Source organism: Humulus lupulus, chromosome 2, assembly GCF_963169125.1.
Source record: "Humulus lupulus chromosome 2, drHumLupu1.1, whole genome shotgun sequence".
Lineage (NCBI taxonomy): Eukaryota > Viridiplantae > Streptophyta > Magnoliopsida > Rosales > Cannabaceae > Humulus > Humulus lupulus.
Genome location: NC_084794.1, coordinates 60876932 through 60888889, shown reverse-complemented (window position 1 = coordinate 60888889; position 11958 = coordinate 60876932). Strand labels below are relative to the sequence as shown.

General features: G+C 33.8%; 1 protein-coding gene across 6 annotated transcripts; it reads right to left on the bottom strand.

Moving 5' to 3' along the window:
• Positions 1-5024: 5024 nt before the first annotated feature.
• Positions 5025-10685, bottom strand: LOC133817891 (alpha/beta hydrolase domain-containing protein VTE7). 6 transcript variants are annotated; one of them, XM_062250522.1, is made up of 13 exons: positions 10409-10685; positions 10084-10268; positions 9785-9873; positions 8277-8746; positions 7670-7770; positions 7483-7580; positions 7327-7376; positions 6859-6954; positions 6461-6550; positions 6087-6179; positions 5856-5951; positions 5655-5720; positions 5025-5449 (listed from the first exon to the last, which is right to left on the bottom strand). In XM_062250522.1, the coding sequence occupies exons 4-13, from the start codon at positions 8472-8474 to the stop codon at positions 5321-5323; spliced, it is 1017 nt and encodes a 338-aa protein (XP_062106506.1). In that variant the 5' UTR covers positions 8475-8746; positions 9785-9873; positions 10084-10268; positions 10409-10685; the 3' UTR covers positions 5025-5320. The 6 variants fall into 6 exon arrangements, with proteins under 6 accessions (XP_062106506.1, XP_062106508.1, XP_062106503.1 ...); XM_062250524.1 differs by having other exon boundaries at positions 8277-8741; XM_062250519.1 differs by having other exon boundaries at positions 9785-10268.
• Positions 10686-11958: the final 1273 nt, after the last annotated feature.

The window sequence follows — 11958 nt, the reverse complement described above, 5'->3', positions numbered from 1 at the left end:
AAAAAATGAACAATCTTCTTACCTATGGTTTTTCTCCTCCAAAATCCCTCAAAATGGATGTTGTCTTTGATATTGGGATCTTTACAGCCATAATGGAGATGACTTTCAACGATTTGAGAACGAAATGTGTCTGTTATTGTGGTATTCTAGTGCAAATCGTGGGTTTGGGTTAGGGAGAGCCTAGGTTTCGTGAGAGAGAAAAGAGAGAAAGAGAAGAGAGGTGATACAAAGTTTATGGAAGGGGTATTTTTGGTATATAGGGATTCATTAGCATCAAATTGAAAATGTGAATAGTGTTGGTATTTTTTTAATTATGATATACCATTAGACATAGAAAGTGAAATTTCCCTTGCAAAACAACATGATATGTACGAATTCTTAGTATTCTAGTGTTGGCAACTCTATCTCTAGTGTTGGGTCAATCGGGTATATTCATATGTGTGCATGCCCTAGTTTATAGCTCGACAAAATGTGAACCTTGCTTAAACATTGCACCAAAGTTGATAATAATGTTGCATAACCCATATAGCAGCTTCTAACTTATCCACTCAATCTCGTCGAGGACTTAGAGTTCTAAAAGTTGCAAGGTGAGAAAGTTCTCGTTAATAGAGTGTTGATAGTTTGATTCTCATTAGTCTATTGTTATCATGTTCTATTGGTGGTGGTGGCTCATTATCTACACGTCCATTCATGTTATGTAGGCATGTAGATCTTTACACCATCTCCTACGAATATTTTCATAAAAAAATTATCAACGAAGAACTGGGGCTATCAAGGTGAAAGGTAACTCCAAACCTTCTTTCTTGTTAACCAAAGAAACACGTTAACCAAATGGTCGAGTATGAATACTCCACTAAGGTTCAGTTTGGGACAACTTTTAAAAAAGCTAAAATTACTTTATGAAAAAGTTGTGCAATAATATTGTTTAATAAACAACCAGAAAATAACTTATTGAAGAATTTATACATAAGTTACAGCTAGAAACTAAAGCTATCAAAACTCGGCTTTTAGCTTTTTCTGAAAATAGCATTTTAAAAAAACTTTGCAATAAACTTATTTATTATATATTACTCAAGATAAACTTTGCAATAAACTTATTTATTAGCTTTTTCTGAAAATAGCTGGCTTACTGTGGTCAGGTGTTGGGAAGTTGGGGGAAAGAGGTTCCTGGCAACTTTAATCAAAGAATTAATTTGTGTAAGAAGAATCTCAGACGGCTAAAAGGTAGAAGAGATGTTGGGGCAGTACAAAGATATAAGGAGGAGCAACAAAAATTATATGAAGCTCTTACTGAAAAATAGATCTTCTAGAGGCAAAGATCAAAGCAACTTTGGTTAAAAGAAGGAGATCAAAATACCAAGTTTTTCCATGCTTCAGAGTGCAAGACGTAGGAAGAATCACATTTCTAGATTGAGGAATGCCTCTGGTGAGTGGGTAGAGTGGAACTCGGGCTTAGCTGATACTATTAGCAGTTATTTCACTGGATTGTTCACTGCCAGCCACACGGATTGGAGTACGATTACTAATTGTATTCAGCCTAGCATCACTGATCAACAGAATATGGAGCTTTTGAACCCAGTGGAAGAAGAAGAAGTGAAAGCTGCTCTGTTTCAGATGCACCCTGACAAGTCACCAATGACCCCAGCATTTTACCTGAAATTTTGGAGAATAGTGGGTTGTGATGTGGTGAGTTTTGTCAGGAATTTTTTTAATATGGTGACTCTTCCTGATGGTATCAATGATACAAATGTGGTTCTTATTCCAAAAAAGAAGAATCCAGAACAGTTGAGTGATCTGAGACCGATATCTCTGTGCAATGTCTTGTATAAAGTGGCTTCTAAGGTTCTTGTTAATCGTTTGAAACAAGTTCTGAATCAGGTTATATCTGACTCCCAGAGCGCTTTTATCCCTGGTCATCTAATAACAAACAATATCATGGTCTCGTTTGAAGTTCTGCACTATCTTAAGAGGAAGCAAAGCGGCAATGATGGGTATATGGCTCTGAAGCTTGATATGAGTAAGGCGTACGATCGTGTTGAGTGGCCTTATTTGAAAGCTATTCTCTCCCAGATGGGCTTCTCTGAGAAATGGATTAATCTTATTGATTGTTGCTTATCAACTGTAAGGTATAGGGTGGTTTGTGGGAATAGAGAAGTGGGCCCTATTTCCCCAGGCAGAGGGATCCGACAGGGAGACCCTATATCCCCTTATTTATTTATTATTTGTGTAGAGGGCCTTTCAGCTTTGATTAAGCAGTTTGAGGCTAAAGGTTGGTTACATGGGTGTAAGGTGGCGAGAGGAGCTCCTATGGTTTCCCACATGTTCTTTGCAGATGACAGCTACTTGTATTGTAAGGCTACTAAACGTGAGGCAAGGAATGTCTTGAATCTACTGGGGATTTTTTAAAGGGCTTCAGGGCAGCAAGTTAATCTAGCTAAATCTTCAGTTTTCTTTAGCTCAAATACTAGTTTTGATGTGCGCCAACAAGTTTGCTTAATGATGGGGATTCAGGAGGCCGATGCATACAGTAAGTACTTGGGATTGCCAAATACCATGGGTAGAAATAAATCTGCTCTCTTGGGCTTTCTTAAGGAGAGAATCAGGAGTAGAATAGAGAGTTGGGATGGGAAGCTTTTATCAAGGGCAAGCAAGGAGGTCTTGTTGAAGACTGTTGTACAAGCTCTTCCAAATTACACTATGAATGTATTTCTTCTCCCTTTAGAGGTGTGTAAGGATGTGGAGAGAATGATGAGTAAATTTTGGTGGGGCTCATCATCTACCGCGCAGAGAGGTATCAGTTGGATGAGTTGGAAAAGGATGTGCTATCATAAGCACTGTGGTGGGATGGGATTTCGAAACTTGAGGGACTTTAATCTCGCCCTTTTAGGGAAACAAGGTTGGAGATTGTTAGTGAGAGACAACTCGCTTGTTGGCAAGGTGTTCAAGGCCCGGTATTATCCTAGAGGGTCCTTCCTTAGTGCTTCTTTGGGGTCTAATCCGAGTTTCATTTGGCGGAGCATCTTGGAGTCCCAGAACTTAGTGGCTAAGGGCGCTCGTTGGAGTATCGAAAGCGGTAAACGTATTTCAATTCTGCATGATCCTTGGCTGCCAGACAAGAGTAATCCGTGTGTTATTTCTTATCATCCTGGATTAATTGATAAAAAAGTGTGCAGTTTATTCAGAGTTGATAGAAAAGAATGGGATTTGGAAGTCATCTCTGACCTGTTCGTGAGGAGGGATATTGATCTGATTTTAAGCATTCCTCTGCGTGATGATTTTGACGGGGATACTTGGCAATGGTCAAAGGAAATGTCTGGAAGCTATTCTATCCGCTCTACTTATAAGCTGATTCAAGAGACTAATGGTAGATGGGCAGCTTCCGACAGTTCAGGCTTTTGGAGGAAGTTATGGAATTTGAAGATTCCACCAAAGGCTAAAAATATTCGGTGGCGTGCGACAGTTGGGTGCCTTCCAACTAGTATGCAACTGCGTTCTCGACATCTGGATGTGCCGCTTCTTTGTTCTGTCTGTAACTCTAGGATGGAATCTATTCTACATGCTTTGGTGACTTGTAATTTTTCTCGTGGTTGTTGGGCTAGAGCTAAGGTTGGGGTCCTAGCAAGTCCTTTCACTGAGTTTGGTGATTGGTTGGAAGAGGTGTTCTCCAGAGGTAATTCTGAGATCGCTGCAGAAGCAGGAGTTTTATGTTGGGAGATTTGGAAGGCTAGGAACAATTTAGTTTGGAACCAGAAGAGATCTTCAGTTGAAGAGGTAGTGCTATCAGCTTCTATATTACTTGATCAATGGTTAGCCACTCAATCAAATAATTCAGCCCCATCTTTTGCAAACTGGCGGCAAGGTGATGGAAATGAGCACTGGACTTTACCCCGTTCTGAGATGATCAAGGTGAATGTTGATGCAGCTATTTTTGCTCTTGAAGGAAATTTTGGTGTTGGTTGTGTGGCGAGAGATTCTGAGGGGCATCTTATTGAAGCTTTCTTGTCCTTGAAGATTGGGAGAGTAAAGCCTTTAGAAGCCGAGGCTTTAAGCCTGAAAGAAGCTCTTAGTTGGATTAAGAGACGCTCTTGGCGGTCAGTGGTGGTGGAGACGGATTTCTTGAATGTAGTCCAAGCTATTTGAAATTCTATGAAAATGGTTTCAGCTTTTGGATTAATAATTAATGACTGTAAAAACTTGCTTAATAGCCTTTGTGATGTTGATCTATTCTTTGTAAAACGGTCCTCCAACAAGGTTGCTCATTATCTTGTTCGAGCGTCTTGTTCTCAAGCTGGCTGTATTATTAGAGGGAGTGATGTTCCTTCTAGTTTGTTGTCTCTCTTGTTGGAGGACATTTTAAGTTAATAAAGCTTTCTTTTATTTTCAAAAAAAAATATTTAACACACTGGTGGTTCGGTTTGGTGGTAATATCATACATCCACTTATTATTTTATTTATTTACTTTGTTTTCCTTTTTGAGAATTGACATGTGGTGTTTATAGGAGTTAACACATATTAGTGCTTCCTAATTATACCCATCATATCCTACTAATTGTCGGTGCTCCCTAATCATAAGCGTGATATCAATGGCGGGTATACACCTAAATTAAACAAGATTAATCCACACCACATCAGATATATATTACATTCAAGCAACGTCATATAGTACATAGAGAAATCCAACTCAGGTATAACATTTAAAATTTTGAATAACCCACTGATGTAGAAAATTAAACTTACTAGAAACAAAACTCATAATTGCTCGATTTAAAACAGCTATCTCTATTAATATTATACATGATATTTAGATTTATAATTATTGAATATAGTAATTAAATGATAATTAACTTTAAACTACAAGCCACTGCATATTATGATTGCATTTTACATTTGAAAATGAAATCTAGCAAACTAGATGAATGATATGGACTTCAATGAAGCTTCTTTCATAACATAAACGACCTGTCGTTTCTCACAAGATATTCTTTATCTATTCTGACATATCTAAAAAAATACTAAGTACTATATATGAGTGACAGAGCCAAAACCGTTATTGTTCCTTTAGAATTGGCCTTTATTTATTTATTACTACTGTGCTTGAGCCAAAATTTCTTGGCAAATAAGAGCTAGACTGCAAAACTTCTGCCCATAACTTGCAACGTATAAAACTTTTCTCTATATGCAAAAAAGCAGAAGCAAAATGACCGACCAACACGTAAAGTAAGAAGGAAAAAAAAAAGATGTACACATGACCACTGAGAAGAGAAGTAGCCGAGCGGCCTTAGCAGGAACCTGTTTTGGTGATGAATCTACAATTGACATGTCACCAGCTATCTCCTTGAACAAACTCTCGAATCAACTGTGCAACATAGGTAGGTTTCTCAACATGAGGGAGATGACCAGATTCTGGTACAAGTCGCATTTTCGAATCCGGAAGTTCACAATGTAACTTCTGCAGCATGATTAAGATCACAGTATGAAACCAAGGAATTCACAAGCCTTGGCTTTCAGTTTATTTCTTATGCGTATGAGTTGCCTTTGTGTTGAATACAATATATTAGTTAAGTCCATTCTCTTCTTAGTTATCAAGTTAGTGCTTGATTCCAGAAAATCACTTATTTTTTTAATTGTCAGAAGAGTTGGTTGGAAAGACTAACCATTGTTTCCTGGTAGCTAATTATTTGATCTTGTTCGCCGCAGATGATAAGTGTTTTATGCTTCACCTGTAATTCACAGCCAATTAGTCACAGACTCATACCATAGTTTGACATAGATGACACTAATCAAATATCACACCTAGACAATCATAAAGTATGCAATCACTTATTGACAATATCCATTGGGAAGACATGGTATACCTGTTTTATTTGGCCTGCAACATTATAACCCCCACAATTCATAAAACTGATTGTTGCCTCTTTCCACCAAGGCAGGAGACAGTGTAATCGGCCCACCTAATTCGAGAAATGAGATGGTCTTTATTAGTATAATTAAAATATTAAGATAATTACTCATATACAAACTTCAACATATTTTTTTATTAATTCAGAGTATGAGCAGAAGTTATTTTGACCAAAAGAAAATCTTACATTAGTCCAATCAAAGGTTGTAGATAAAGAAATGTTGCTGAAGGCTATCATATTTGCATAAAAGCGTAGTGGTAAGCATTTCAAGAAAGATACCTAAATACAAATGATAAAAGGTTAGATAAGGTCGTCGTCTTTTGTGCTTTGGATCATCTGATGAACTCTCATTAGCATCATATAATAATAACTACAATGATAATAAATCAAAAATAAAAAAAAAAATCCATCAGAAGTATCTAACATTAAGAAACAGTTATAAATGCGGGCAAATCTGATGTGATTACAAATTACTACAAGACATTGGTCTTCATGAACAGAACACAAAACGCCCAGATGTTAAAGACTTTCTTCAACAAAATGATGGGATATGAACTCACCCCAGCATAGGCTACTGTTGTAGGTAACTTTGATAGGTTCCCATTGCCCTCTGCATAGACGCTTGCATTAATCAAAACCAACTTTTTAACCTGTAAACACCGTGAAAGTGAAAAGTTTTTAACAGAGAATGAAAGTTTGGGTAAGAGTGTAGATAAAAGAGAGAAAATATAAGCTTGAAGCATGAGGAAGCTGGACCATGGATTACATAAAATACCTGATGTTGGTAAACTTTCCACACTACTCAAATCTTTTAACTCCATTACAATCCTAATTTTTACACCTTATCTAACTTTTTTAAAAAAAAATACTTAATTCTTCTAACTTGCATTTTGCAGACATGACGATGGTTAATTTATTGAAGGTATAGTAAGGAGCTCAACAAAACGGATAAACTCACAGCTTCTGGATAATGAAGTGCAAAGTCAATTGCAACAGCAGCACCAAGGCTTGGTCCAACTAATATCATTGGCCTCTTGATATAGGTGCTCCAAATCTGTAGTAGAATGAGAAAATCAAATAATTTCTAAGCTTGAACAACCACTTTTAATCTCACTGTATCAGATACGCATCAATGATAAACTATTGTCTAGTGGACCAGTGCAGTATACTACTAACATTTGAACTATGAAGGCAAATAAAATGACTATTAAAAGATCAAGAATAATGCTAGATGACAATTTGTTTCCCCACCAAATGGAGCGGTGTGATGTTTAACCAAACAAGTGTAAAATCGTGTCACATATTTCTTGCAAGTTTTGTTTGTGAAGTGAAAAAAAGGTGTCCCTAGCATAACTAAAAATAACAAAACAAATTACATGTCATGATGCAGAATATCACAAAGCTAAAACATACATAAAGAAAATACCTGATAGAGGTGATAACGCTTGGATGCCACAGTGCATGGTGGAAGACTTCCTGGTGCATATAAAGATGACATTATTACAAAATAAAGGCAAAAGGCACAGAACTTAATTATTAAGGTACAGAAAACCAATAAAACAGAGAGTGAAGATGAGTGAACCTAAATTAGAGAAACCCCATCCAAGGACATCGATAGCCCATGTCTCTAAACCAGCATTTTCAAGCAATGGAAGTGCACATCTCCATTCCAAACAAGAGCTAAGAAATACAACATAATGAATCATGTTAAGCAAGAAATTGGGTTGAAATAATTAAAATTGTCACTTACTAATTTAACATTTACTAACCTGTCAAAGCAATGGAGCAGGACCACTGGATTGGCCTCACTTTGATTAAGTGGTTTCACACAGCTACTCATTATACAACTCCTTGAGTCTCCAAATTGCAACTGTAATTTACAAATAGGTGATAGTTAAATCATAATCACTTCAGTTCAAATTGTTAAACCACAACATCAACGGTTAGGATTTTATTATTTTCAGGAATTGAAGACCTAACAACAACAGCAACAGTAGCATGGTACAGTTGATACTAATCCAAAATCTGACTCTGGCAAAAAAAATATATGATTTTGGGTTGTTGTACTTTTCATTTTTAATCCAAAATTGTCTACACTGACTCCGAGTGTATAAACATGCATTTGGGATAGGTTATTATTGGTGTATGCTATTCCAATTAGGGGGAAAATTACAATAGTCACATTAGTCGCATTTTGGCATCCTTTGTCTCCCTTTCTTTTGTCTCCATCTCAAAAAGATTTTCCCAAGTTTAGACCAATCTATCAATTCCATCCTCCCCCCCACCAAAAAATAAATAAATAAATAACTTTCATCTTAATGACTGTCATAACAAAATCTATCTGAGAAAAATGAACTGAGTTAAGAAAGCACCTACCTGTACCGGAAGCCTTTCGATCCTCTTAGCCAGAGCTCTAGCATATGGGTCTTTGATATTACGTACCTCCTTGGGGAGAAAAGAAGGAAACCCATTACAGCCGCCGCTATCTATGAGACCCTTTAAGCTTCTACATTTATTTGATGTTGTCACAGACACTGTTTGTGACGGTAAAGAACAAACCCAGTTGAAAGTCATTTTTTTTCCTCAGAAAAAAAATTAAAAAGGGTAGGAGTAGGACTCTTTATTCTAAAATAGAAGAGGAAGAGAACAGGTGGCCACCACCACTGCTGTTGCTTTCACGTACTGAAACTTGTGGCGGTGATGTTCGTGGTGCTTCTTTCAGTAGTACCTCTATCTCTCTCCAGACTCGTTAACTGACGCAATAAATGTGTTTTGCATTATCCTATATGAAAGCTCTTCACTTCTCTTCTTCTCTTACACTCCACTGTGCTTTATCAGAGCCTTTTCTTCACCATCGACAATTTCAAAGTTAGAAAAAAAATGCATCACCACACCCCATATTCTATGTTAGCGTTGGTGGTGCTATGTTAAGTGTCATATTCGTCTAAATTTGTATATGAGAAACATTTTCGAAAATACCATTTTTGGAAAAGAAAAAAATTACGAATGCTACAGATTTTTTTTTTTTTTGTTATATAATAAATGCAACAGATATTTACTATAATAGTATAGAGGAATGAATTCGACATAGGACACATTTGTGTTTTCGTGCTTTTTCTACTATTGAAGAAAATGGATACACGTATCTTTTCTTTCATCTTTCACATATTAAAAGTGTGTATCTAACTGCCAATTGTCCTATTTATCTTACGGCCAATAGTTCCATTTTCTTGGTTTAACAAAATATAAAAGACTTAAAAAAAACCATTAATAGAACTACAAAAGTAATTAATAAAATATTCTTATTTTAACATAATAAAATAAATATCTTCTATAAAAATTGCCCACAGTATTTATTTTTAACAAAGCATATTTGATTAAAAAAACCTTAAAAAACCATTAATAGAATTATAAAAATAATAAATAAGAAATTATTATTTTAACATGATAAATTAAATCTTCTACTAAAATTGTCCACAGTACTAAATTAAAATTTAAGAATCAAGGTTGTAAAGAAATATAAAAGTGTATCCAAAAGAGTTTATCCCCTTTAATTAAATTAATAATACTACTACTAACATGTTCTGTTTGTTAGTTTCTTTGTACGTTCTGTAATGTTTTCTTTTCAGCTTTTATGTGAGAAAACCAATTATTTAGCCTTTTATATAGTGTATATATTAAAAGAGAATACTAATCATAATGAATATACAGTTGAGAATGGAATAGTAGCAACAAATAAACAACTATAGTGGACAATTGCATTTTATCAATGCAAACAGGCTCCTAAAATTTACTACGCCAAAATCAATGGCAGAAAAATAAAATCTGAACAATATTTTTTTTGATACAAACAATACGATTCATAAACAAGACCACGAACATACCCAGAGGATTTTACACGAGAAAGACAAATGCCAACCAAGACACAATAGCGCGGTTCTCAAGTCAAGCACAGAGCCACAACGACGTAGACCTGTTTTCAGTTTATGTTTACAATTACTTAATCAAAATAAAACTTCACTGAAGCACCAGTAGTATATTAGTTAAAGCACAGAAATTAAGTTAAATTACGTGTTGTAAGAAGAAGAAGAAAAACTAATGAGATTAAACCGGTTTGTTTTGAGTAGTGAGGTTTGGAATGTGGGACAAGCTCAATATTAAAGTGTACAAAAGTATAGATTACCCTGGGTCCCACAAAATATCAAAACTTTCCTATCTTTCTAAAACTTGGCTCATGGAAAGGCTCAACATCCACCTACCCAAACCTTTAAAACAAAGGCCCCTAAGATCTAACCCACCCAACATTAGTATCTAGGTTCCTTTTCAGCTCAAGGCACTAATCTCATAGCAGAATTTGCCATATCCCACCTGCATGTTAATAAAAAAAATGCATAGTTAAAATAAACAACAACTTAGCTATCTCAATCTTCCATTCGATTTACTCAACTCAGCCTATTCTATCGAAACACAATGCATAATATGAACTCTGTAAAATAAATTAAATGTACCATTACAAAGCTTTGTCAGAAGTCTATCTAATTAAACTCAAGAAACTTCAATAGAATAATTAATGTGGAAATGTGAGATGGAGAAAGAGGCTCCAAGCTGTCGGAAGGCCTTGCGATGCCGACCGTTATGGAGAAAGCTAGCGGTGCGGCTGGGGAGAGTATTCCTACGGCAGAATGAGAGAGGGACAGCAAGAGAATGAGGCGTGACCATGGGAGGATGAGGGAGGCGGCTGTGGAGAAAATGTGTAGGGTTTTATTTTTTTTTTTAGAGAAGTAGTTAATATGTATATTTGACACCTTTTTAGTATGCATTTTAAAAAAACTGATGCAAAAATTAATTATTTATTAATTATTATTTGATATTTATTCAAAATATAAAAAAGTAATAATTTCTATTTATATTATATTGTTAATAATTAGTAATTAGATATAATAATAAAATAATAAGTTAAAAAGTATTGTATTTAATGGTGATTATTAAAAATAATAAAAATAGCATAAAGGTAAATAAAAAAGTATAGCATTTATGGTAATGCAATATATGCATCATGTTACTTTGTGTGTTAAATTTTGCATAACTTTTAAGATGTGTTAAATTTGGCACAACTTTTGATACACCATTAGAGTAACTTTTTTTTTTGTAAAACGAGCTATATTATAGCAATGCATTAATGATTTGGCACTCCATTAGAAATTCTCTCATATAATAAGATATTATTATACTAATTTTAATTTAACATAAATAACAAAAAAATATTGTAAAATTTTAAATATACAATAATAATATTAAAGAGTATAAAGGTTACAATAAAAAATTGTTGGATATATATTTTTATATATTATAAATGTAAGTTTAACGTAAATTGTTGGTTTTCATTAGATTTAACATTTTTTATTGTTTTCTAACACTGTTAGTTTTAAAATCATCTAAATCAAGTAATTAGATTAAAAAATAAAAAATAAATAAAGTTTTTAAATAAGATAAATAAATTAAAAATAATAAATAAGCCACAATAATTTCTCATCACATATTTTAAAATTTCACATTAAATTATTTAAATTACTTTATCAATTGTGTTACTAACAATATTATAAATGTTTAAATTTATTTTTTTTCTTTCTTTTATTAATCATTTATTTTTTCACTTAATATATTTTGTTTATCCAAATATATATGTAATAATGACATAAGACATAAATATACATATTTTTTATTTTTAGTTTTTTAATGAGAAATTATTTATCTTAATTATTCTAGCCATTAATTGAATAATATGTATTTATATATAAATTTTTGTTTGCTTTAAATTTTTTTTAATTAAAAGTTGATCAAATAAATTTTTTAAATTCATCCTTTTAATTTATAATTTTTTTAATATTTTATTATATTGAATATATTTTCTAAAAGAAATTTAGAAAAAAAAAAGTATTTAAATTTAAAATTAAAATTACCATATATAATATATAAATAAAAACATAAAAAATAGCAAAATTTAAATTATTATTGTTGTACCCAGTTTTCGAGCCATGTTAAATGTGACCTCGAAAGT

What these genes read in the sequence shown, in the direction of transcription:
- LOC133817891 (XM_062250519.1), bottom strand. Translation starts at nt 8,474, where the DNA reads ATGACTTTCAACTGGGTTTGTTCTTTACCGTCACAAACAGTGTCTGTG. An exon ending in CACTTCATTATCCAGAAGCT is followed by an intron (nt 6,551 to 6,858) that starts GTGAGTTTATCC and finishes CGGTGTTTACAG; the next exon opens with GTTAAAAAGTTGGTTTTGAT. An exon ending in CAACCTTTGATTGGACTAAT is followed by an intron (nt 5,952 to 6,086) that starts GTAAGATTTTCT and finishes TTCTCGAATTAG; the next exon opens with GTGGGCCGATTACACTGTCT.